The sequence below is a fragment of the Aspergillus stella-maris genome, assembly GCF_047715825.1.
Source record: "Aspergillus stella-maris strain CBS 113639 unplaced genomic scaffold BDV14scaffold_10, whole genome shotgun sequence".
NCBI lineage: Eukaryota > Fungi > Ascomycota > Eurotiomycetes > Eurotiales > Aspergillaceae > Aspergillus > Aspergillus stella-maris.
Genome location: NW_027396804.1, coordinates 277,345 through 301,257, shown reverse-complemented (window position 1 = coordinate 301,257; position 23,913 = coordinate 277,345). Strand labels below are relative to the sequence as shown.

General features: G+C 51.6%; 8 protein-coding genes and 1 non-coding gene across 9 annotated transcripts; 7 read left to right on the top strand and 2 right to left on the bottom strand.

Moving 5' to 3' along the window:
• Positions 1-377: 377 nt before the first annotated feature.
• On the bottom strand, positions 378-2,505 carry BDV14DRAFT_8570 (Zn(II)2Cys6 transcription factor). The gene is made up of 4 exons (XM_073777702.1): positions 1,907-2,505; positions 1,222-1,851; positions 901-1,175; positions 378-848 (listed from the first exon to the last, which is right to left on the bottom strand). The coding sequence occupies exons 1-4, from the start codon at positions 2,180-2,182 to the stop codon at positions 425-427; spliced, it is 1,605 nt and encodes a 534-aa protein (XP_073631066.1). The 5' UTR covers positions 2,183-2,505; the 3' UTR covers positions 378-424.
• Positions 2,506-3,976: 1,471 nt separating this feature from the next.
• BDV14DRAFT_206765 (transcription factor domain-containing protein) lies at positions 3,977-5,853 on the top strand (the record flags this gene model as incomplete). The annotated part of the gene is made up of 3 exons (XM_073774981.1): positions 3,977-4,619; positions 4,650-5,652; positions 5,712-5,853. The coding sequence occupies 3 exons, from the start codon at positions 3,977-3,979 to the stop codon at positions 5,851-5,853; spliced, it is 1,788 nt and encodes a 595-aa protein (XP_073631065.1).
• Positions 5,854-6,285: 432 nt separating this feature from the next.
• On the top strand, positions 6,286-8,228 carry BDV14DRAFT_206763 (C6 transcription factor; the record flags this gene model as incomplete). Its single annotated transcript, XM_073774980.1, has 4 exons — positions 6,286-6,311; positions 6,434-6,639; positions 6,707-7,581; positions 7,661-8,228. The coding sequence occupies 4 exons, from the start codon at positions 6,286-6,288 to the stop codon at positions 7,982-7,984; spliced, it is 1,431 nt and encodes a 476-aa protein (XP_073631064.1). The 3' UTR covers positions 7,985-8,228.
• A 749-nt stretch (positions 8,229-8,977) lies between these two features.
• BDV14DRAFT_197330 (uncharacterized protein) lies at positions 8,978-9,898 on the bottom strand (the record flags this gene model as incomplete). Its single annotated transcript, XM_073772647.1, has 2 exons — positions 8,978-9,723; positions 9,811-9,898. 2 exons carry the CDS (start codon positions 9,896-9,898, stop codon positions 8,978-8,980), a joined length of 834 nt encoding a protein of 277 aa, XP_073631063.1.
• A 736-nt stretch (positions 9,899-10,634) lies between these two features.
• On the top strand, positions 10,635-10,741 carry BDV14DRAFT_t39. The gene has a single exon. It is a non-coding gene; the product is annotated as a tRNA-Met (tRNA).
• A 2,303-nt stretch (positions 10,742-13,044) lies between these two features.
• On the top strand, positions 13,045-15,631 carry BDV14DRAFT_8520 (gamma-glutamyltransferase). Its single transcript, XM_073777683.1, has 4 exons — positions 13,045-13,766; positions 13,831-14,570; positions 14,627-14,787; positions 14,846-15,631. Exons 1-4 carry the CDS (start codon positions 13,280-13,282, stop codon positions 15,426-15,428), a joined length of 1,971 nt encoding a protein of 656 aa, XP_073631062.1. The 5' UTR covers positions 13,045-13,279; the 3' UTR covers positions 15,429-15,631.
• Positions 15,632-15,746: 115 nt separating this feature from the next.
• BDV14DRAFT_8492 (uncharacterized protein) lies at positions 15,747-17,947 on the top strand. The gene is made up of 2 exons (XM_073777677.1): positions 15,747-15,934; positions 16,127-17,947. Exon 2 carries the CDS (start codon positions 16,131-16,133, stop codon positions 17,706-17,708), a length of 1,578 nt encoding a protein of 525 aa, XP_073631061.1. The 5' UTR covers positions 15,747-15,934; positions 16,127-16,130; the 3' UTR covers positions 17,709-17,947.
• BDV14DRAFT_197326 (DNA glycosylase) lies at positions 17,795-18,922 on the top strand (the record flags this gene model as incomplete). Its single annotated transcript, XM_073772646.1, has 1 exon — positions 17,795-18,922. One exon carries the CDS (start codon positions 17,795-17,797, stop codon positions 18,920-18,922), a length of 1,128 nt encoding a protein of 375 aa, XP_073631060.1.
• A 186-nt stretch (positions 18,923-19,108) lies between these two features.
• On the top strand, positions 19,109-22,585 carry BDV14DRAFT_168279 (uncharacterized protein). The gene has a single exon (XM_073767820.1). The coding sequence runs from the start codon at positions 19,783-19,785 to the stop codon at positions 22,357-22,359; it is 2,577 nt and encodes an 858-aa protein (XP_073631059.1). The 5' UTR covers positions 19,109-19,782; the 3' UTR covers positions 22,360-22,585.
• Positions 22,586-23,913: the final 1,328 nt, after the last annotated feature.

Sequence of the window (23,913 nt, the reverse complement as noted above, 5' to 3'; positions counted from 1 at the left end):
CGATTCGATGTCAACTTATCGGGACAAATCATTTGCTTCCGACTAGGAATGCAGCGAGGTATACCAATGGTCTGTGGGCTGGGGAATCCCTGCGTACTGTTACCTATCTGGAGGTGAAGAGTGAAAAGGCCAGTGGGGAGTAGGGTAGATTTTGTGGAAGGGCTGCGCGGGTGGAACTGTTTGAGGGCCATGCGCGGTCTGGAGACCTTAGAGCCGGCAAGTGTTTAGGTGATCAGCATGACCGGATTAGCAAGTATGAGGAGGTTATTTAGGTTCGGGGCGTCTGTAGTCGCTATGGTCCGTCTATTGAACGGTCATCACCGCGGACCTGGATTCAAACCCAACTTGTAATGGAGAGAATTAATGCCATGTCTTTGACACTAGTTGAAGTCTATAAGATTACCCACTGCAGTCTTATATACAGTCATTTCCTTACTACCTCATGATACATCTCCACCATCTGCTGCCGAATAGCCTCGGACAACGGCCAAGTCTTCCCCAGCGCCTTCAATCCACCAATACTCAGTTGTATTCGAGTCTTCAAACTTTCTTCTTTACCAGAGCCAGCGACGACCAAGAGCGCAGCGGTATGCACAACAATGCACATAGCCAGCGCACAGGTGAAGAAAGAAGACCGTTGATGTATTGCACTAGGAAGCGTTGCCAGGCCTGACAGAAGGTCTGCGGCACGGAGAAGCTTATGAGAGTGTAGGTCTAGAGTTTGAGATGGTGTGATGTGTGATTCTGGTCGTTCGGTGGCTTTGAGGAGGGTACAGGAGGTGGGCGGGCTAATGCGGTATGAAGCAAAGCGCATGCCTGAGTGAGGATGGTGGAGATAGATCAGGGCTCTAATCAACCAAGTCAGTAGGAGAGCATTGTTTTGAATTGCGCGTATCTCACAGGTATAGGATCATTTGGGCTTGGAAGACCATCTCGTCATGACAGGAGCTATCGTACCCGTCTGCGTGTAGCGGAGGGAGAGCTCTGAGCGAGGATGTCAGATGGGCGTCATTAGTCTCAATTTGCGGGTCTGAAATGTCTTCCAAAGAGCGGTTTAGCTCTAGCACACGACCTAGTTCTTGTACTGCGCTTATGCGATATGCGAATGCCGAAAATTCCTGGCCCAGTGTCCAGTCGGTCTGCAGGTCTTGCAGCGTCTTGCCTGTTGGTATTATCTAGAGTATGTTAGATGTGGCTCTCGATTGCTGTTGGACAACTGACCCTTTCAACAGTGTACATGTCCTCTGCGCAGGGCAACGGCATATTTACTGGTTCTTTGTAGAGATGAAATGGTCTCTGTTGCCCCATTGCAGCCATTAACCCATCAACAACATAGAGCTCCCAGTACGTTCTGCGCCAGCTTTCCTCAAGCACTGCATGACCGAATGAATTGTCCATTGCATACGACGATTTATTTAGCCCAATATCCAGGGCGATGCTGGCAGCCGCCTGTATCAGTTGGTGGGCGCTTTGCTCATGGCAATCCGCATGCTCAACGATGGCTAGTAAAAGGACAGCTTGAACTTGGAATCCCTCGTGCATCGTTGGATCTGAGAGACACGCAAATGCTGCTTGACGGTATTTCTCCTTCAGTGTTGTATTAGGATAGTAGTGAGCTCCGATGTAGCGCATTATCGAGAAGATATGGGACGGGGCGATATAGCATATGGAGTCTAGGGCCTTCCTTGGGACCATGACTGGGTGCGAACGGTGGAAATTCTGATAATATAGCTGAATCATCGGGTCGTATGCGACATCGGGACTGACTGGCTCCGTCTTCGGTAGTGAGACTGTACCATCTTCATAGTCATTGAAGTCTTCGATCGTCGCATCAAGGGAGACTTTAATTGTCTGCTCGAGCCAAGTGTCAGCGACGACGTAAGAGATCCCACGGGCTGGTCTGTACATCTAGTTCAATGTCTGAAGGAATATCGATGGTATCCAACCAGTCTGAAAATGAGTCAATAGCAATGAAAGCTTCAGTTCCGCCCCCTGCTTTACATGAGGATTCTCGGGTGCGTTTTCGCAGGCCTCTCTTCGAGCGAACGTATTGGCATTCAGTCAAGGTTGTCTGGCAGCGGGTGCAAGTCGGCATGAGAGCATCGCACTTGACATGTCGACGACGGCAGGCAAGGCATGCTACTAAAGATGGGCGAGGAGGAGATTCGTTGCTTCCTGGCATTGCTGTGGTTTCTGGTGTCCGTAGTGAAAGGTAGGTTGGTTGTACTAGGTAGGGCTAGCGATGAATGAATGGTGCCGGAAGCCGTTCGATTTTGAAGTGACAACTCCTGAAATCTATTCAAGGAACAATATAATTCTACTTACCTCATTGCCTCAGATCCCGGGCGCAGATTATTTCCAGTTCCCAAGGAAACCCTTGACCCCGAGATCCCCGACTCGGCGACCAGCCTCATCGAGGGGCTCAATACACCGCCGCATTGCTCTTGCTCGATGTTGAATCAGGAAATCCCTACCGTCGCCAAAATAAGGGATCTCATCTCGATCAGATAATCAGCCTGAGATCTCTTGCAAGCGAACCTAGACATATTTGGGCGTACAGGGTACAGTCGTGACACCCCCGCCTCATCGGGAACCATGGAACTCCCTGAAAGACTCCCAGCTGAGATCTCGAAAGGCCCACTTGCATAAGAACCACAAACTCGGGAAGGAAAATGGGGTTGTTCGGCCGTGTCAGCCGCTAGACAAGTGATTAATGAAACGTCAGGTCCCCGGAGTGGGGATGGCAATGCATATTTTCGGCGAGCATACTCCGGCCGGCGACCCCGGCGCCAGTCTCCATCCCTAGAGGCTTGTCAATCTCTTGGTCCATTATGTCCGGGGATGAACTGTGGCTAAGATCTGAAAGTCAAAGAGATCATCCCCGCGAGCGCGTGGCGCTGGCTTTGACCAAGGTTGTGTATCGTTACACCTGTACTCCGGGGCATAGCATAGACCAACAACGATAAGACAATGAGACCGCCCAGCGGGCTTTCATTGTTTGCAATCTGGAGTTCATGCAGTCAGCAAGGCATTAAAAATAAAAGAACACCGTGGACAGGTCCCATAGGCTGTTGTGGATGACCCCGAAATGGTCCCCGATGCCCCGGCTTGGCCGCCCATTCCTTCGGTCCCGCTCTCCTGAAACCGATATATTCAAAACGAGGCCACACTGCGGATAATTCTAATGCAGTTGAAATCAATATTGGTTGTCATATGTCTGGACTTATGACGGGCATCGGTTACTCGAGAAGCAGGCGTGGTGCGATGTTGGTAATGACATGTGAAGGGACAACTTGGGAGAGCACCAAGCCACGACAAGGAGGATGATCTCGATGCCCGGTAAAAGTAGTAGGTGCTGTTTCCGCTCGGCTAAAGGTACGAAGCAGCTATCAGAGCCACTGGCGTCCGCCTGTTCTTTCCTGGTGACGCACATCACATATTGTGAGGACCCTTATAGATCACTCCCCGGCATAGTAGGTAGGTATGCACCGTGAACGGGCCTTCTAGTTTGTTGCTATCTACCTGCACTGACAAGTCGCACCTTATGAATGCAGAGGAAAAGAAAATATAGCAGGAAGGGGCGATGGTTGATACTTACCCTAAGGGAACTACGGCTCCGGATGAAGCCTTATGGTCTGATGCTTCATATTGCAAGATGAGCTGTGAGCAAACCTTCTTACTCTGCCGGTCACTATTTTCCTTAGTCGCCCTGTTTCTTTTAGGATACCTACAGAGTGAATAATGTATACGTCACAGATAGTGGAGAGCTTGTGGATCAACAGCCCTATCCGTGGATCGGAAGGTTCCGACGGCAAATCCGAGCACAACTCCGAGCACAACTCCGTCCTTCGATTCTTCCATTTCATCTTCATCTCCGTTCCTCGTGCTTTACATTTGACTTCACCGTCAATAGTGTGCTGCTGGCTCCGGGCCCAGGCACGTAGACAGAGTTATGGAAGAATTGCCAACACCAGATATGCCATCCCATTCCCGCCAGGCTCCGACCGACAGTCCCAATTCTGCAGCTGAACGCCGAAAGCGAAAGCCCATTAGTTGTAATCATTGTCGACATTCCAAGCTACGTTGCGACCGTGAACTTCCATGCGGAGCTTGCAGACAGCGTGGGCGAGGATCTCTCTGCTCCTTCCCGCCGAGGACACCGGCCAGTACTCGGCAGGCGCGGTCTCGTCGAGTGCTCAACGTGCCATCCACTCCTAATAATTACAGGTCATCCTCACTGCGTCAAGGTTGTACAGCTCGCTCAGGGTCTATACAGTCAGATTCTGGTCATGTCCATGTGGGCGGCGACTGGCCAGCTGTGCTTGAAAGACCTATTGCAGACCATGATCGGCCTCTCTCATCGGATGTAGCTTCTCCTTTTTCGATCAGTCCAGATATTTCTATTCAAGACATCCTTGATGTCCTCCCTCCCCCGAGCTGCCTTGACTATCTTGTCTCTCTTTTCTTCACACAAATCTCTGCCCTTTTTCCCATTCTCCATGGGCCCACCTTTCAAACACAGTACACTGCTTCCAAGCAACAGCCACTTTCGGTGGATCGATCATGGCTAGCACTCTTGTTCTCCATGTGCACAGTCTCTCTCAACGCTGTGGAGCCAAGTAATCCCCGACTATCCGGGTTGTAGTTAGAAGGAGGCGGCGACCAGGTGCAACAGGCCTCTTATTTGTCTCAGCGGATGTTGAAATCGGCAATGAGCTGTCTTTCCCAAGACCAATTCTTTGTTCGATACAAGTTCAGTACATTCGAGGCTCTGTTAATGCTGATCTACAATCTATCTCACAACGGCTCCGTCGACCAGGGATGGGCTTTACTAGGAATGACATTAAACATCGGCGTCGCCTTACGCTGCAACGCCGATACCAGTCAACTAAGTTTAGTGGAGATCGAAAGGCGTCGGCGCTGCTGGGCTGGTCTGTTATCATTGCACACATATCAAAGCATTCTGTTTCGGGACGTTGACATCTCTTTTCTTCTCGATATCAAAGTTCCCATGCCCGCGAATGTGAACGACACCGATATTACAGATAGCAACATCACTTGGCCATCAGAAGAGCCAACACAAATGTCACTCATGACCTTCAAGCTCCGTCTTTTCAGACTTTCAGCCCAGATCTGCCGTCATATATCGAGTCCCTCAAAGCTAGACCCAGACCGATTAAAGCACTTCGACGCCGCCATCTCAGAGGAACAGAAAGCATGGGACTCGACGTACCTGGTCGATGGAACACCCAGCCTTTTGGATTCAAGCTACGCTCATTGGTGCATCTTGCAGGGCTATGCTCACCACCTTCTGCTCCTACTGCATCGTCCTTTCCACAGTTCTCAGGGACCCTCCTTTGTCCCAAGCTCCAGAGACAGATGTATCGAGTCATCGGTCGCCGTTCTCTCCATTCACCGGCAGCTGTACGAGGTATCCCTGCTCCGTGACTTTATCTGGATGCTCAACGGCGTGACAAGCTTGAAAGCTCTCCACGCCGCCGTAGCATTAAGCTCATGCAAAGCCGATATGCCGCCTACCTGGGATTCGAGTTTCCATCGACAAGAGCTTCAGTCACTCATGGCTCGCATGCAAAGCTTCTCAGATCGTAGTGAGACGTGCCTCAAATCCTATCGCGTTCTTGCTCATATTCTGTATGTCCAGCCTGATATTCAAGGCGATGGTCTCCGCTAGTGTACTTACTCTTATACAGATCCCCGGGGTCGCAAACTACGCAATCACCCAGTGCAGAGGTTCAGGTAGAAAGCCTCTTTGAGAACTGGATTGATATGCGGGAATGGTTTGAGGCGGACTATAACGATTGGGTGGGTTTATACTCGCACCTACCGGACTAGAATCCCACTTTCTGACTCGAATAGGGACCTGGAGGCGCCGTGAGGTTGACCTCTCTATCCGCCTAGAAGCGCGCCCTGAATAATGCACTACGTTCCGTCATCATCGGAAAAGCAGCTTTTACCTAAAGGTAGAAGTACATCGGAGATGGTAGCCTAGAGACCCACATACACTCTTTCCATCTCCGGCCCTGCCATCGGAGATGTGAAATATACCGGTACATCGTGCTACTGATATCCCAAACCACTCTTATATTTTAACCACGGCGCATTCTGACGCACAGGAGATGCAACCGTCTTGCCAATACTACCATTATTCTGGAAATCACAAACAACAAGCAGAGCATGGAGACCTACTTGCAGTATCGGCGTGTCCAGCACGCAGTACGTCAAATCTTGACAGACATTGACCAAAAGTGCAGCTGCGACGAATATATGGTTGGCTCTTCGCATAAACCTAGGTAACAACTATCTCCTTACCGGAGCTCCTGAGGTCTTGCTTACAACATCTATTCATCCCAAGTTGCGAGCTTGGCTCCTCCGACAATTGCAGTGCCCGCCCCAGACCAACCGCCGCCTCAAGCAACGACGTGATCCTAGTCGACTGGGATGGCCCAGATGACCCTCTTAACCCGAGGACTGCGAGCGTTGGTCGAAGGCTATCCATGTCATTGCTAGTCTCGCTGATAGCCCTGACCGTCACCGCGGCGTCTTCAATTGATGCCTGTGGTGTCCAAGAATATAGCGCGGACTTTGACGTATCCGATGTAGTCGGGTCTTTGGCAACAGGTATGGCAAGTAAACACTTTTCCCTACTCATTACCTGGACTAATATCTCTTCTCCCTGACATTCTAGCCCTTTTCCTAATCGGCTTTTCCTTCGGCTCCCTTCTATCCGGCCCTTTCTCCGAAACATTTGGTCGCAACGCAGTGTACACATCCACAATGCTCTTCTACCTACTCTGGATCATGGCCGCAGCACTAGCTCCAAACCTCCATAGCCATCTCATTTTCCGCACTTTAGCCGGATTTTTTGCCTCGACGCCACTGACCTGCGCCGGCGGAACAATAGCAGACCTATGGACTCCGACGGAAAAGACCTGGGCTTTTCCAATCTACGCGATCCCCGCGTTCTCGGGGCCCATGGTCGGCCAGATAATTGGTGGTTATATTCCGAGCACGCTAGGCTGGCGGTGGCTGGAATGGATCATGTTGATCATGGGTGGTGGAGTGTTGGCTGCCGTGGTGGTCCTGCAGCCCGAGACATATGGCGATTTGATCTTGTACTGGAAGGCGAAGACGCTGAGGGAGATGACTGGTGACAATCGGTACAAGGCGCCCCTTGAGATTGAACTTCCTGGTAATCTTGCCTCGCGACTCTGGACATCGGTCTGTCGGCCCTTTGCGATGTTCTATTCCGAGTTGATCATTATCCTCCTCTCGCTGTACCTGACGATAATCTACATCGTCCTGTTTACCTTTCTGGAAGGATACACTTTTGCCTTTGGCGAGACATATGGGCTTTCAGAGGGACTGGTCAGTCTTTGTTGGGCGGGGATGCTGGTGGGAACTCTGCTCGTCGCTTGTATTATCCCGGTTGTGTATGCCAGGACCGTGAAACAGCAGTGCAAGACTTCGACCATTGCACCCGAGGCAAGACTTTGGTTCGGAATGCTAGGAGGCGCGCCCGCTGTACCGATCAGCTTGTTCTGGATGGGCTGGACTTGTTATGTGAGTGCCTTCCTATGCTAGGCAGTCATTGCATCACTCCAGTCCCAGTCAACCATGAACTAACACATCAAATCAACAGCCCTCCATCCCCCTCTGGTCCCCGCTCATATCCACAGTCCTCTTCGGCTACGGCATAACAGCCATATTCATCATATCCTACATGTACCTCATCGACGCCTACGGAACATACTCCGCTTCAGCGCTCGGGTTCCTCGCCTTCACGCGGTATATCGTTGCGGGGGGTGTCACTGTCGCGGGGGCTCCTATATACCGTGCTATTGGTGTGCAGTATACACTTACTATCTTGGGGGGGATTAGTGCCGTCATGGCGGCTGTGCCTTATCTGCTGTATGTTTATGGGCCGAGAATACGGAAGAGGAGTAGGTATGCTGTTGATTGTTGAGTATAGAGACGGACACGGAATGATGGAGTATATGAATACGGTGGGAACGGAACGGAGGAGTAGTTGGTTCTAGTGGGAGTCGGCCCGGCGATGGGGTATTAACTGCGCAAAGGCGTCGATTGAAGCTTGTTGGATGTGAAACTGGTATGGACAGGCACATAGGTACCTAGACTTACGAGGCGCGCAAAATGGAGATAGATTTATACCTTTCTGTCGAAAGGTACTGCACTGAACTTAAAGCTCCATGTCTTGTTAGTAGGTACCTAGGTTGGTACACTAGTAGATACCAGGCAGATACGATGTTCTTAAAATGGACGCACCAAACTCCCCAAAGTGCAAGTGTAGAGCTTATTCCTCTGACATCAAGGCATTCTGGTCCACCAAGCGACTTCCGTACTTGGTTTATCGGCGCGACTTTAGCTGGGGGGAAAGTATATCCAGATCTCGCTCGGTGGTATGGCACTATAAAGAAGCCTGGCAGGAGCTGGCGCGATAGGACCATCGCACCTTCCTATTCTTCGGCGTCGTCATGCGGGCACCTAGGTAGAGGGTCGCACCTTCCCAACGCGGGGGCGGGGGAAGAAGTGTAACCGTGAGGAAGGCGCGACGGGTTACCTTGGCATGGCCACCAAAATGGAAGGAATGATGGTCCTCCAGCTCCGTCTCGGGCCATAGTATGAGCCCACCTCCACTAGTATGATACGGGATTTTGTTCTCGTCAACGCCATTTACGCAGTCCCGATCACCGATCTCCATGCAATGGACACTCATTAGCAGAGTACTTGTTGGGGGATATCTCCTAATCTCTTTTCTTTCTTCGTTCGGTATTGGGTTTCGCTATTTTGGTCCCAGTATGCATGTCTCTAGATCCTGTCAACATGCAGCACTTTCTTGGCTCGTCTAATGGGCATTGAATACGATCCAAACTACACATAATTCTGGATCTGGAACAGGATAATCATGTTCCCTCTATACCTTTCCGTTCGTTATATCCTAATCGGTATCCCGTCGTCTTCGAGCATCTGAAACTGAATCCCGCACGTTGTCTGCATCCATCTCACTCCCGACTGGTTCTCGCGCAGGTAACTCTGCAAGCTGGGCGGTACCTGATAACTCACTTTCCGTCACTGCCATGCCATCTAACTCCGGTCTAAGGGAGTCCGCATGAAGCTGCGCCTTGCCCTCGTAGTCCGGTCCCTTATTCCCCTCTCGCAGCAAAGCCATCCGCCGCTTTCTTCGCAGGCGCAGGAAGAAGAATGCGGCTATCACTAGCCCAATTGATACCGTGACGACGGGGACCACGACCGCGGGGACAATAACCTCCACGTTCGGCGGGCTTGACGAATTGGCCTGGCTAATTCTAGAATCCGTCGCGGTGGCATCCGGTGAGGATGTGGTGGGAGAGGTCACATTGAGGCTTGAGGTAGTTGTTGTTGTGATGTTATATCCAGCCGACGAAAGGCTCTCCTCTATAGCAGTCTGGGCAGTCGCATGAGACGACCAGGATGACAGAAGCGCGTTTACATCCACCAACTGCGTTTCATTGTTCTGGGTTTCGCAGTAGTCAAGGTACCGTTGGAAGTCAGGTATAACTGCCTCGTTTGATTGCTCACTCGTGCTGTTGGTGGTAAATCTGCGAACACACAGGACACATTGATCGTATAGGACCCGGAAATTTGAGCCGTTCTCGCAGAGGGCCGGAGTCAGTCCTGTGAAAGAGGCCTCCAGGCCTGCAGCATCTATTACAGGGAAACGATCACGCTATTAGAAGGCTGAGGTTTCAAGCATTCCACAGGATTTGTAGAAAGAGAATTTGCTTAACTTACTGCATTCATCGTAACAGACATCCGGAAATGATTCCTGTCTGCGAAAGAGGTTAACAAGAGGATCAAGGGCTTTAGCTATGAGGCCCATGGTAACAAGTCAAAGCCCAGAAACGATTTCTCAAAAGCTAATTGCGGAATGACTCGAGGCCCTAGGCTGACAAGATTCTTATCCTAGAAAAAACAAGACTCCCATCGCACCGCAGGCGAAATTCAAGAGAGATCTTCCCTCACAAGGCTGAGAACTGACGTCGAGAGGGGTAACATGCGGCAATCACAATGACAAGAGCGGAGAAAGACGTTACGACTGTGAAGCAGTCCAATCAAAGCATGAAGAATATGCAGTGCAGTCTAGGATTTGTTCCATTTGACCCTGTGACCTGCCTCGGCGCATTGAATGATCTGGAAGAGGGCCATGGCTCAGAATCTACAATCCTGTAACCGAAGCGAAGAGCAATGCGCATATAGAATATACCTTGCGGTCAGGGTTATGGGAGTAACAAGGCTTTATTGGCAACTTTGTGGGGTGTGGAAAGAAGACAATTGGGCAGCCACCACGCAGAATATAGATTCGTTGTCTGTGTAAATCTTGGACAATCGATCTTGCTAGAGGTTCGACAAAGTATCTTCCAGTAGCAGCGTCCCACCAAGCAGGCTTATACAGAGGAATATTATAAGCATCAACCGAACTTGACAAATATAGGCTTGAGTTTGAAAGCGGAGGGATACCCTTGGTCAGTCGATTTCAGAAGTTGGACGGAGGCAGATTTAGTTTTTTGCAAATGGCTTGGGCTATAATACTAATTTCTGGTGAGCCTCGGTAAGAAGTTTCCATAGTATAGTGGTTAGTACGGCGGTCTCATACGAGTTATGACAGTTTCCATCTAAAGGATCTGGCAATCCGCAAGCACGAGTTCGATTCTCGTTGGAAGCATTTATTTTTCGCTTTCTTTTTTTTTTTATCTCTCGTTCTTCGGCCAATCCCTGCTTCGTCCTTGCAACTGAGTTTCCATGTAAGTTAGTCAATCTCAAATTATGATATTTTTGCTTCTACAAGAATCCGTTTCGCATTTTTTCTGTATCCGTGTAGGTGCTGCTTGCCTCCGCGACCGGCTTGATCCACCGTCTGGGCAAGCTGCGCACCTTCAAGAAACCAAGTACAAAGTACCTCTGCATACGCAATCAAAAAGGACTCTTAATTTATAGAATCTGACGGCTCCTGCATGCTGCACCTAGCGCGTTGACCGGTCATCTCGGCCCATTAGTCACCTTCACAAGCTCACAAACCGTTGTCGGCCCCGATTTTCCAGGATACGAGTTTCCCCCATGGATTGTCCCACTGACTCTGCACTTTCATTTCTGGGGATACGCGAATACGACAGCCACCACGCGCATTGATCTTGCCCTGAATTTTCGAATTATTCGTCGCATTAGCTTCTTATTTTGAAAATCTTTATTTGCTGCGGATTATCCACCCCTGCTGCTCTGGCTGGCTTGGCTTGAACCACTCTCGTCCTATGAGATTTGTTGTTATTGTCGCGCTCAATGCCTGCCAGCTCCCGCCGCAGCCATACCAAGTCCCGGAGAGGCTGCTTCCAATGTAAACGGCGTCATGTCAAGGTTTGTCGCTCTGCTTTGTAGTCTTCTTCTTCCCGCGTTGAGCCGTCGCGACGCGCTCTAATTATTCCTGCTGAACAATTGACTCCTAATGCACCCCTCTCCACTGCCCATACTAACTCTCTACACAGTGCGACGAAGAACTTCCCCGCTGCAGCCTCTGCCAAAAGCGCGGTCTGGACTGCGACTACCCCCCGGATTCTGTAGACGGCCAAGCACCCATAACACCCAGTGACAGCGTCGGCGCCAGCCTTGCCAGCACCCTCACAACCTCACCCCCCGCAGAATCCTGGTCTGAACCGATCCGGATGCTCGAAATGAAGCTCTTCCACCACTTTGTCGTCGACGCCTCATTCACGCTGCGTCAGGACCTGCTCGAGGCAGGCTACTTCCAAGTCGCGGTCCCCAAGCTCGCAACATCAAACCCCTACCTCCTAGACATCCTAATGGCATTTTCAGCGCTGCATCTCGCGTTCCTAGGGCAAGGAGATAGCAAGTGGCTTGAGGTCGCGCTAAAGTACCAGAACCGCGCCTGCTCGGCGTTTAGTCGGGTTCTTGTTGAGCTTGCGCCCGAGGCGCTGGGACCGGCGTTTATCTGCTCGATTTTCATTATGCTCTGCGCGTTTGCGTATCCCTGTGTTTCGTCGAACAGGGAGACGTTTGATCCGCTCAAGCAGGTACTTGAGATTCATAGACTGCTTGTGGGCTGTGCGTTTTTGTTTCAGCAGTTGGGGAATATTGAGTTGCCGCAGGAGATGAAGGCTTGGTTGGTTTATAATAAGCCTGAGGTATTTAGGGAGAAGGGGCAGGTTGAGGAGTATGTCTTTTCTGTCTTTTTTGCTACCTTTGTGCATGAGCTAATGGGTACAGCGGACAACTGGATACAGAACTAGAGCAGATACAGCGGTACGCATCATCCCACTACCACTACTCAATGTACTGATAAATCTACCAGGGACTTATTAAAATCCCTCGACCGCCTCCGCGCAACAATCGACGAGACCACCACCCCCAACAAACATATCTACCAATCGACCTGGGACGTCCTCACAGCAATGATAAAAGAGTGGCCGCGCGGGAAACGTCAAGGCGGGATCCTCGCGTTCCCCGTGTACCTAAGCGAGGAGTTCATGGTGCGGCTGGAGGACGAAGAAGACGACTGGATCGCGCGGATGCTGTTTCTGCATTATGGAGTCGGAATGCATTTACTCTCTAATAAATGGTATGTGGGGATTTGGGGACGACGGCTGGTGGGGACGGTGCTGCAGATGCTGGAGGCTAGTCGGGAGGTGCCAGATGAGTGGAAGGGGACTGTTGAGTGGGCGAGGCGGGCGGTGGCTTATACGGTTCCGTATGATGGGGAGAGGATGAAGGAGAAGAGTGAGATGGGTTTACGTTAATTCTTGTATTGGAGGATAGACGTAAAATTGTATAGACATTAGACTGTGAATATTGTGGGGAAATTCTACTCCAACAGATAAGACAGAGATCGACGTGTATCGGGTGATCCACTGATAAGTCAAGTTGGAGTATGTAACCCCAGCTGACCTTATCAACCACTCACACCGACCACCCAACCTGCTTATCAATGTGCCTGGCTGAGTAAAGTAAACCTTGGTCCATATCGTGTCTGCTACCGATTTTCTCCAAAATGCCCCCTTCAATCTCCTTCCTTTTCGTCCATCTATTCCTCCACCAGCCCCAACGTCGCATTGATAGCCAGGTACCTGTCTAGTCAGCCATAGCCCAGACCCAATGCAGGAATCTACCGCACCAGATGTGGAGAAGCAGGTAAACGCCCCTGCACCATTCGCCGGCTTGTTGTTGGATTCGTAAGTGCTAATATTAAGCTACGATGGTGTCACCTCCACAGCCACTTCTTGACAAAAGCAATTTGCAGTTGGAGAACGGGATCGGAGACAAGCCTTATTCAAGCATTCCGGTTCCGGAGTCAAATCCACCACCTCTGCTCTTTAAAGCCCAGTCCCTCGCTGTGCGCTCCAGCTCCGAGGCCGAGTTCGAGTCTGATCCCGACTTTAAACTCAGTTTCAAGTCTGGCAGGATGGCGCGTGTTTTAAAGGTCTCGGTTTGTACGACGCTGCTTCTCCTGGGTCTGCTTGTGCATCTTCCTGGTGTGCTTCCGTCGCCGTTGACCTCGGACTCGTACACCGAGTATATCCGTCAAAATGGACGATCTCAAGTATCGCAAGCAGATTTCGGCAAGAGAGGCGCTGTCGCTAGCGAGAGCCACATCTGCAGTCGGCACGGCACGGATATTATCCTAAAGGGCGGCAATGCAGCGGATGCGATGGTCGCGACGATGCTTTGCGTTGGTGTTGTTGGTGCGATTACCACCTTCTACTCCTCATACTTGATGGATTGAGTTGAATCCTAATGTCATAGCAGGAATGTACCACAGCGGCATCGGCGGCGGCGGCTTCATGCTCGTCAAGTCCCCCACCGGCGACTTCGAGTACATTGACTTCCGCGAGACGGCCCCCTTAGCCGCAACAGAAGATATGTACAGTAATACCACCGACGCATCCACAATCGGCGGGCTAGCAAGCGGTGTCCCGGGCGAACTACGCGGTCTCGAACATCTACACGCAAAATACGGTTCGCTTCCGTGGTCCGAGCTCGTCCAGCCTGCCATCGACACAGCGCGGTACGGGTTCCCCGTTGGTCAGGACCTAGTGAAATACATGGACTCTGCCGTTGGCGACGACGAGGACTTCCTCGTTACAGACCCCTCCTGGGCCGTGGATTTCGCGCCCAATGGGACGAGAGTTAAACTTGGTGACACGATTACACGGAAGCGGTACGCTGATACCCTTGAGGTTATTGCGGCCGAGGGGCCCGATGCGTTTTATTCGGGTTCGATTGCCGAGTCGACGATCAGGGCGCTGCAGGGTGCGGGGGGTATTATGACACTCGACGACCTTGCGAATTATACGGCTGTTACGCGCGACTATGCGCAGATTGAGTATCGGGGGTATAAAGTTACGAGCACGACGACGCCGTCTAGTGGCTCTGTTGCGCTGAATATGCTCAAGGTGTTGGATACGTATGGGACGCTGTTTACGCCCGAGAATGTGAATCTTAGTACGCATCGGATGGATGAGGCGATGCGGTTTGGGTATGGGTTGGTATGTTATTACTTCTCAATGCGTTGTGGATGATTTGGTTAATTGACTGGTTACAGAGAACCGTTCTCGGAGACCCCGGCTTTGTCGACGGCATGTCCGAGTACGAAAAGGCCATGCTCGCACAGTCAACAATCACCGAAATCCACAATAAGATCTCGGATGTGAGGACGCAGAATGTATCTGCTTATGACCCCGCTGGATACGAGAGTCTCGATACGTAAGTCTCAACCCCCATCTACCAGAACTACTGACTAAAACGTGTATAACTGGTATAGACCAGGAACATCGCACATCGCCACAACCGACAAATCCGGCCTGTCCGTATCAGCAATAACAACCATAAACCTCCTCTTCGGTAGCCGCCTCGTCGTCCCAGAAACAGGCATAATCCTAAACAACGAAATGGACGACTTTTCCATCCCCGGTTCGTCGAATTCCTTCGGATATATCCCCTCTGAATCGAACTACATTCGCCCCGGCAAGCGCCCCTTATCATCCTGCACACCAACAATCGTAACGCACCCCAACGGCACGACATTCTTCCTCTCTGGCTCTGCGGGTGGAAGCCGAATCATTACAGCTACAGTACAGAATATTATTCATGCTGTGGATGAACGTCTTACTGCTGCTGAGATTTTGGCGAAGCCACGATTGCACGATCAGCTTATTCCCAACCAGGTGAGCTTTGAGTATGCGTTTGATAATGGGACTGTTGCTTTTATGGCTGCGCGGGGGCATAATGTTACCTGGATGGCGCCGGGGACGAGTACGGCGCAGGCGATCAGGGTTCTGCCGAACGGGACGTTTGATGCGGCGGGGGAGCCGAGACAGTTGGATTCTGGAGGGTTTGCTGTTTAAACTAGAGCACGTCTAGAGGCATTTAACGTTGGAATGTTGGGGTTTTGGATGTGGTTGAGATGGCATAGGTGGTGCTGAATCTTGGACTTGTGTTTACGGGACAGAGTTTTGGGTTTGGTTAGATATTAGATGAATAGATAAGGCACGCACACATTGTATTATCGAGGACGTATAACTACTCTAGAATGCATCTTGAGTATGTGATATAGAAGTGACGGCTGACAGTATGGTAGAGTCCAGGAAATAAGGCGCTGGTCCGTGCGGTGTCCGCTCAAATAATCGCGATCACCAATTTCCTCCTCCGCTCCCCAGACTCTCTCAGTATTGTTCCTCTCGCATCTGGACAACCAAGGCGGTATTATATCATCGCAGACAATGTCGCGATATTCGCATATCTGCATCTATCGCTGAATGCCAACTGCAGCGCTCGGTGCGAGTTGGCAGGGTGGAGGGGCGCTGTTTGAGGGGTCGCGTGGGTGACTGTCTACTGTTTTCGCAGCACCTGAGTGAGTGAATTTCTCGATGCCTATCCAGCACCACATCGATTCCTAATGGCTTTGTTTGTTGTGTTATTATCTGCTCTCACATCTTTCTTTCAACTTGTTCTCACCCATTGATTTCATCATCTCCCCTCCATCTATATCTCTCTATCCTCTGCACTCTACCCACAAACAGCTACTTACACCTCATTCTCCCAGACCCATGGGCCAAAGTCCAAGTACCGAGCGCACAGCGATCGCAGACAACACCACACGGAAAGCTGCTATGGTGATACTCGGACGCGATAAACAGACTGTCTCCTTCCCTTCTAGTCCTACCCCGGTTCGACGAAAGCGCAAGACGATGTCTGCTATGATGAGCGCGCCTGAACACCAAGACAATGTCGAAATCGCCGAATCTACCAGCGACGGCAAGGTCAATGCCAATCTCGACGTCAACTTCCCCACTGAGCCAGCGAACTTCAGCGACCCCACCGCTGCCCCTGCGGAAGACAACAGCGCCAACCCTCCATCCTCCGCGCCCTCGACCGGAGACCTTTACGCTCCGCTCCTCGCCTACATTTGCGCACATACTTTTATGCGCGATAAGAAGTACCCTGTTCCCCGCTCCTCGCGCATCCAGTTCGTTCGGGATGTGAATGAGGAGGGCAAGAGGTTGGGATACGAACAGGCTGTTATACACCGGGTGATTTTGGACATTAAGAGGTACTACCTCGTTAATGTTGGCTGGGGATGTGATTTTACTGAAAGGGCGGAATTTGGACTTGAGTTTGACGATGCGCTTACAAAACCGGGAAGTGAGGCGGCCGGGGTCTCGAAAGACAAGGGTTCCTCCACAGGGAAGGTCTCTGAAGGGCTTCCGCTTGGTACTGATTTCTTGAAGAAGAGACAGTCTGTTGAAACTACCGGTTCCAAAGCGTCACGAAATCCCGTTTACCGCTATGGTCTCGACCCCTTTGATTTAAATGATATTATCGACGATGGACTTTCCAGTTACCCAGGGCCTGAAACGTCGACTGACTCTGGGAGCAAGAAAAAAACCGTGATTAAGGATAAACAACTTGGGGGGCTTTCACTCAACACTCAACCCTCGTCAAAGCGCATGTCTGCTGGAACGGCTGGTTTTAAAGCATCACGAACTCCCGTTTACCGCTATGGTCTCGACCCCTTTGATTTGAACGATATTATCGACGATGGACTTTCCAGTTACCCAGGGCCTGAAATGTCGACTAATCAGAAGAACAAGACCATGGGTAAGGGCAAACAGGTTGAAAGGTTTTCACTAAACACCCAATCCTCGTCAAAGCGCATGTCCGGGGGGACTGCAAGTCTTTCGAGCTCGGCCGCGCTGGAGTCCAACGACTACCTCGACCGCTTTGATCTGAGAGACTTCCTTAGGGATGATGTCGACATTGTTGACAAAGCATTGTCGTCGAAGCCCCAACAGCTTCAAGGAAAGAACCAGAAGAATCAGAAGAAGCGGAAGCGGAGCGGTAGCTCAGAGTCAGCTCCAAGCAAGGCAGCCTCCGAATCTCAAAAGAAGGCGAACAAAGAGCCCAAATCTAATGCCGCCCCAGCCAAGAAAAAGAAGTCGACGGTTTCCGTCAAAGTTGAAGGGCAGAGATCCTTGCAGGAGTCCTCTCGCTCTGGCGCGAAGAAGAAACGGCAGCGCGCCAAAAGCGCCCAACCTTCCCAGCAAGCAGTCTCCAAGACCAAGTCTTCTGCAAAGAATGCCAAGCATGGTGCGGCAGTCGAAGATCCCATCGTGCTGGATTTTTAAGTACCGATGATTTACCGGAGTTGACCACCGGCGATGAGGTGAGGTCGAAATACTTTGTGAATTCACCTAGTAAGAAGATTTCAAAGATGGAGTCTGTGAACGTTGAGGCATCGCGAGAGACCTCGAAGAAACCGCTGTCAGAAGAGGTTCTGGCAATGCTGGAGGAGATGAGTCTGGCTTCCGACTTCTTGCTGTCCGACTCGAGCTTAAGTGATGTTCCCAGTGACCTTGAGTCCGATAATGACAGTCCCTCTGGTTCGCCAGCTCGCTCACCTCCAAAAATGTATCTCGACGACGACCCCGATGGAATAGCCCAGGCTGTTAGCGAGCCCACTCAGCCCACATCAAGCCCTCCTGAACGCGACTCCCGAGCAGAAACCCCTCCACAGCACCCTCCATTAAACACGATATTTCTCGAAAAGAAACCACGCTTGAAGCCCACGAAGAAGTCGCCATACTTCCAAGGCCCTCTCGTGCATGACGACTCATGTCTTCCATTCCCGCCAATCGATGCTCCATCCTTCGGTTTGGTCCAGGAGCAGCTCGCCCATGATCCCTTTCGCTTGCTCCTCGCCACAATATTTCTCAACCGAACCCGCGGCGGTGTTGCGCTCCCCGTCCTCTTTCAGGTCTTCGACAGATACCCCACAATTGAAACCATGGCCGCTGCGAAGCCGGAGGAGCTAACAGCCATGATCAACTGTCTTGGCTTTCAAAATCAGAGGGCAAGAAAGTGTATAGCCTTGGCACAGACATGGCTGGATAACCCTCCTAGCCGTGGCAGACGATACCGAAAGTTGAATTACCCATGCAAGACAGATGGCAGAGATGTCAAACCAGCCGAGTGCATCACCGATAGTAATCCGCGGGTCGCTTGGGAAATTGCGCATCTCCCTGGCGCCGGAGCATATGCATTGGATAGCTGGCGCATTTTCTGCCGCGATGAGTTGAGGGGATTGGCGGAGGATTGGCAGGGAAGTGGTGCAGACAAGGAAGGCTTCGCACCTGAGTGGAAGTCGGTTCTACCAATGGATAAAGAGCTCCGTGCTTATTTGACTTGGATGTGGTTGAAGGAAGGCTGGGTTTGGGATCGGGAGACCGGAAATAGAACGAGGGCCAGCGAAAAGGTCATGCGGGCTGCTAGACGGGGAGCTACGGCGCATATTGAGGAGGGCAATTGGGTTCTTGAGACGTCGCCGGTGAAAGGTCGATAGCAGGATAATCTGGATATTCCATTTACTGAACATTTGATAATCGTTGTGAGCTTAATGAGTCAAAGCTCGTAAGTGTATAGAGTCTGCCTAAGGCCTATAGAATAAGCGCCGTGAGTGCCTCAGGCAGAAAAGGCAACTTACGGCAACGGGGATGCCAACGAATCTCCCAAGGCAAACACGATTTCTCCTGCTTCACTCCTTCAACTATTTGATGTCAAAAGCAAACTTCAAAGACTTATACTACTTGCATACAGTCAACACCTTCCATCGGCAACGTTCGTCAGGCTTCCATGCAGCGACACGGACCAGGGACTCCACCGCGCCCACTGATCGTGACATCGAACTAAAGCTCAGCATCGTGGGGTCTGCTGGGCCCTGCTCACCGCAAAATCCCACGATCTTATTGTACCAGCCTCCATCCGTCACTCCCTCATCATTTCTTTTTTCTCCCTGTTCTCATGAGCGACGGCATGTCGCATGACTCTAAAGATAGCTTCTAGCTACTGACATAAGCGCCAACCACTCTCTCACTACTACCGCCCTTAACGTCGCCTAAGCGCCAGACGAGCAACCCAACCTATTGCGACCTCCATCTTCGGTCCCTCGGTGCAACACCACCTCGACCGTTTCGCAATTCACTCGCTCCATTGAGCTGTCAACCACTGCACAAAGCCACTTTTCACAGCTACGAGGTAACTACACAGTCGCAACTCAATCGCATTCGTTCGTTCGTTCGTTCGGAAGGGCCCGAAAGGAAAGACAGAAAGAGGAAGAGCGGCAGCACTCCTCTTCCTCTTCTTCTTCTTCCTGCCTTACCTACAACACCTACCTACCTACCAACCTCCATCAATTCAGCAGCCATGTTTCTGCCCCTGAGACTAAATGACCGAAGTAATAGGGACCCAACCAGGAAGCTCTCCTCATCCTCCTCTACCTCCCTGAAACCAAAACACAAGGCACACCGGTCGTCCTCTCAGAAGCAGTCCCATCTACCGCCAACCAAGGATCGAGACCGGGATCGGGAAGTAGACCCAGACCCAAACACAGACGAACCACCGGTCCGCGCATCGACCCCTTCCGCCTCGGCTCCCAAGTCCCGCAAACAATCGCAGCGTCGCTCCTCCATGCCTGGCCTCGACAGTGCCAGCCGCTCGCAGACGGCTTCCTTCCTCGAGTCAAGAACGAGTTTGCCGTATCCTACGTTTTCAAAGGCTCATAGTCGCGAGGCGGTTGGTAATACGGGTGTTCCTACGCCGGATCCGACCGATCTGACGGAGCAGTTTGATGACGATGACCATGATAAGCACGATAGCAAGGCACACCGACCGGATACCCGCAATGCGCCGCCGAGTCCGCCGTTGACGAGTACGGATCAGCACTCGCGCAAGGGCAGTACGGTCGATGACAAGGGGGAGAAGGAGAAAGTTGCGGAGAAAGTGGTGAAGGATGGAAAGACTAAGATTAGGATCAAGACGGACCTCAACCGGTCATCGTCGAGTCTACGCGCGAAAAAGGAGAAAGATGACAGCAGCAAGACGAGCAAGTCTACCGTGCGACCGGAGACCCCGAAATCGAAGCGCTCGAGTCACAGCAAAGAGAAAGATAGAGATACCCCGTCTCGCAGCGCCAGTCATAAACCATCCAAGTCGAAACTCGATCACGAACGCAAACGCACGCCTCCCCCTCGAGATCTGGGCTCCGGATCGGCCAACGGGTCCGACGCGACCATCGCGGCACCTCGTCATTCGCCTTCGTCTCGAATCAAGAGTCCTGAGAAGCCACCGTCCCGTACACAAATGCGATCCTCCGCATCTAATCGTCCGTCCTCCGTGAACCACCACCGCACACCGTTCGAAGCTGCCATGGACTATGGCCGACCGCCAACGTTTGGCTCTACATACGGCACCCCGCCTCCTCCGCCGCCTCCCCCAGATGTTCCCGTGGCGAACCCGCGCGTTGATTATCTACTACATAATGGAGGATTGGATTACCATGTTCCGAGATCCCTCCTCCTAAATACAGTGTTCGGCGATCAGCCGCAAGTCCAGCCTCACCTGGCGGCTAGTAGAGTGTTCGAGCCCTTCAGTCGCCTCTTAGATGACTATCAGAGTGTGGTAAATAAGAACGGTTCGCTCGCGGTCGCGACTGGCTCTCGGTCTGTGGCTCGTCGCTTGCTTGATCGGTTAGAGGCTGTTTTCGCACGTGATATCTCATCGGAAGCTTGCCGTTGCTTGATGTGCGAACATGAAGACTATGAAGACCTCCCGTCGGGTGTTAGCTGGGGTGAAGTTTTGGAGCTGGTATCTGGGCGCCGGGAATTGCCTAGCTGGCCGCCTTTTATCCTCACGACAGAATTGAGCGGGTCGGTTCTAGGAGGCGACGAACACATTCCTATGCAGAAGATGGATATTGATGTGCCGGAAGAGTACCGAGAACATTTCCTTCGACAGTCACGCAAGACGAAAACCGCTGTTGACAAGTGGCTCGCCGAGCAAGTTGAGCAGCCAACGAGTGCACCGGAGGAAGTAGATGACGAGACACTCACCTTTGCCATGATGACCCATCTCGCAACGGAACAGCGCCCCATTTTCCGTGCCTTGCTCGGAATCACATCCACTTCAACTCCCCGACCAGACGGCGGACCCCGCGAGAGACCCGAAGCCCTCGTCTCTTCATCCTACGCAATCCAACGCCTCTACAGACTCTCCTCCCGCCCGCGCGACCCCGAAACAGCAATGTACATGCTCAACAACCCCGCCATCCACCACGTCCTCGCGACCCTGGCCGCAATCAGCGACGACGAATGGGACATCCTCATCTCAGGCCGCTTCGACGGCTTCCTCCGCAGCGGCGCCGAAGACTCCGGCGCCTCAAACCGCTACTCCGCCAGCCGCTCAAACACCCCCTTCAGCACAGGCCGCATGTCGCGCGGCCCGACGCCATCCCCACTCGACCGCCCCATGTCTCAACCCTACGGGAACCCGAACTCTCCCGGCTCCTTCGGCGGCCCGATCGCCCTCGACGAGGAAATGGAAATCGCTGCCCTCGCTGAAGTCGAGCGCGAGATTTATGCGGGGATGGAAGCGTTGGAAGATGCATTTGAGGCTCTCCATATGAAAGCTGAGACTGTTCGCTTGGCACTGAGAGAGCGCGGTGCCGGATTGTCGATTGCGAATCAGAATCGCCGGGGTACATTTGTTGAGGCACGCTTGGGCACGCCGGCGAGTGCGTATCCGTGGGAGAGTGGGACGGATGATGACTTTTTGGATGATGCTATGTCCCTGGCGCCTGATGACTCCGCGAGTAATATTAGTTCTAATCGGCGACGGAGGCCGAAGAGGCGTACTGAACGTCGGACTCCGGCGCCCGTTGAAGAGGAAGATGAAGGTGAGGAGGATTTGGGCAGACGGGATAGTCGGAACTCGAGGAGGAGGTAGGATGCTTACCTGCTCGATTAGCATTCCATGGTCAGTTGATTCAGGAGGTCTCAATCGGTTGCGCGATCTTGTTCATGTCTACTTGCCCCTGCCCTTGCCCATACTCCGTCTGTGTCGCATTTCGCCTGTGTCTCCATTGCATTGCATCTGCGTCGTCGTTTGGTATACACCATATCATATCAGATAAATCGCGCCCATGTTTTGTTCCGCTTTGCTTTCCTTTGCTTTTTTTTTTTTTTTTTTTTTTTATCCTGGTTTTCAACCATCAGCGTCACGACCACGATATGCCACGAAGAACCCGACGAAGAACGACGAAGAAATTGAGCTCATGTCCATATTACACCCTATTTTGCTCTTGAAACGATATGATATGAAATGAAGATTAGGAGAAAAGAAATGTTGAATGTTGAATGTTGAATGTTGAATAAATACCAAGATGAAGTTCAGTTTTTCAGTTTCTGGTTATTCGATTGAACCCTTCGTTCGTATGTTTAGAGCAACCAGCGATCCGGCAAAACAGAGCCGGGAAGATGGGAGGGTGACGCGAATGCGAGTCATTATGTGGATCGTTTGGATTTAGATTCACTACACCTAGTTATCCAAGCTTACCTGTCGTCAGTGCCAGTTTATATTCGACCTAGATTAACTGAAGCTGAAGCTGGAGCTGGAGCTCGCCAGTGGAGAGTGGTGGCATTGTGCTTGGTACCAGAGGATGGTTGTATTGTTCTTGTTTGGAATCCACGTGTGTGGCTCTGGATACATACAGTTAGGTACCTAGGCAGCCCTAGCAACATTAGGTTGAGGGTTTATACTTATGCACAGACTTGTTATAGGCTCTTGCGTATAATATGACAGTAATATATATTATTGCACCATTGATCCTGCAAGTGGTAATTGGGAGTGTACACCTAAAGTAGACTAAGACTGAGACTAAGCACGGCCGTCGAAGTCGAAAATATATATTGTCGCAATCCTTCCGCAACTACCAACGCCCGGGTACTACCTATATACGTAGGTACCATGTTCACGCCGGAAGCCGAACCCGGATCTCCCGGACATGCGAGGATCTAGAGGTATCTTGTCTCGAACAATGCAGTTGGCAAAAGCTCTTTCTACTTAGCTATCTCACTTTGGCCCGGACTCCGGCGCTCAGCCATCCAGCCCGTGGGCGAGATAAGATGCAATCTTCCACCCCAACAGTATATTGCGGCACAGTGATGTCGCAATGCTAGACTAGTTATATGAACTGCGCACCGGCAGTAGATAGATATACTCTGTACACGTTATCAATCTATCACCTCCTCGTAATATACAAGATTCGCAAGCAATCGCTCAGTCGATGAAATCTAGAACGGGACCGCCGGCTCGGCAGCACCTCGGGAGGAGTGCCCCCCATGGCCCATGCACTCAGCCTAATCTCCGTTTTGGGATCGAAGCCGCGCGACATCCCGGTGTCCACGGAGGGGCCAAAATGACTCGAGTCCAGTGAGACAGTGAGGCACCCGGGTCCCCTCGTGATTCGTCCTAGGTTAGGCGTCCAGGCCCAGAGCAAAC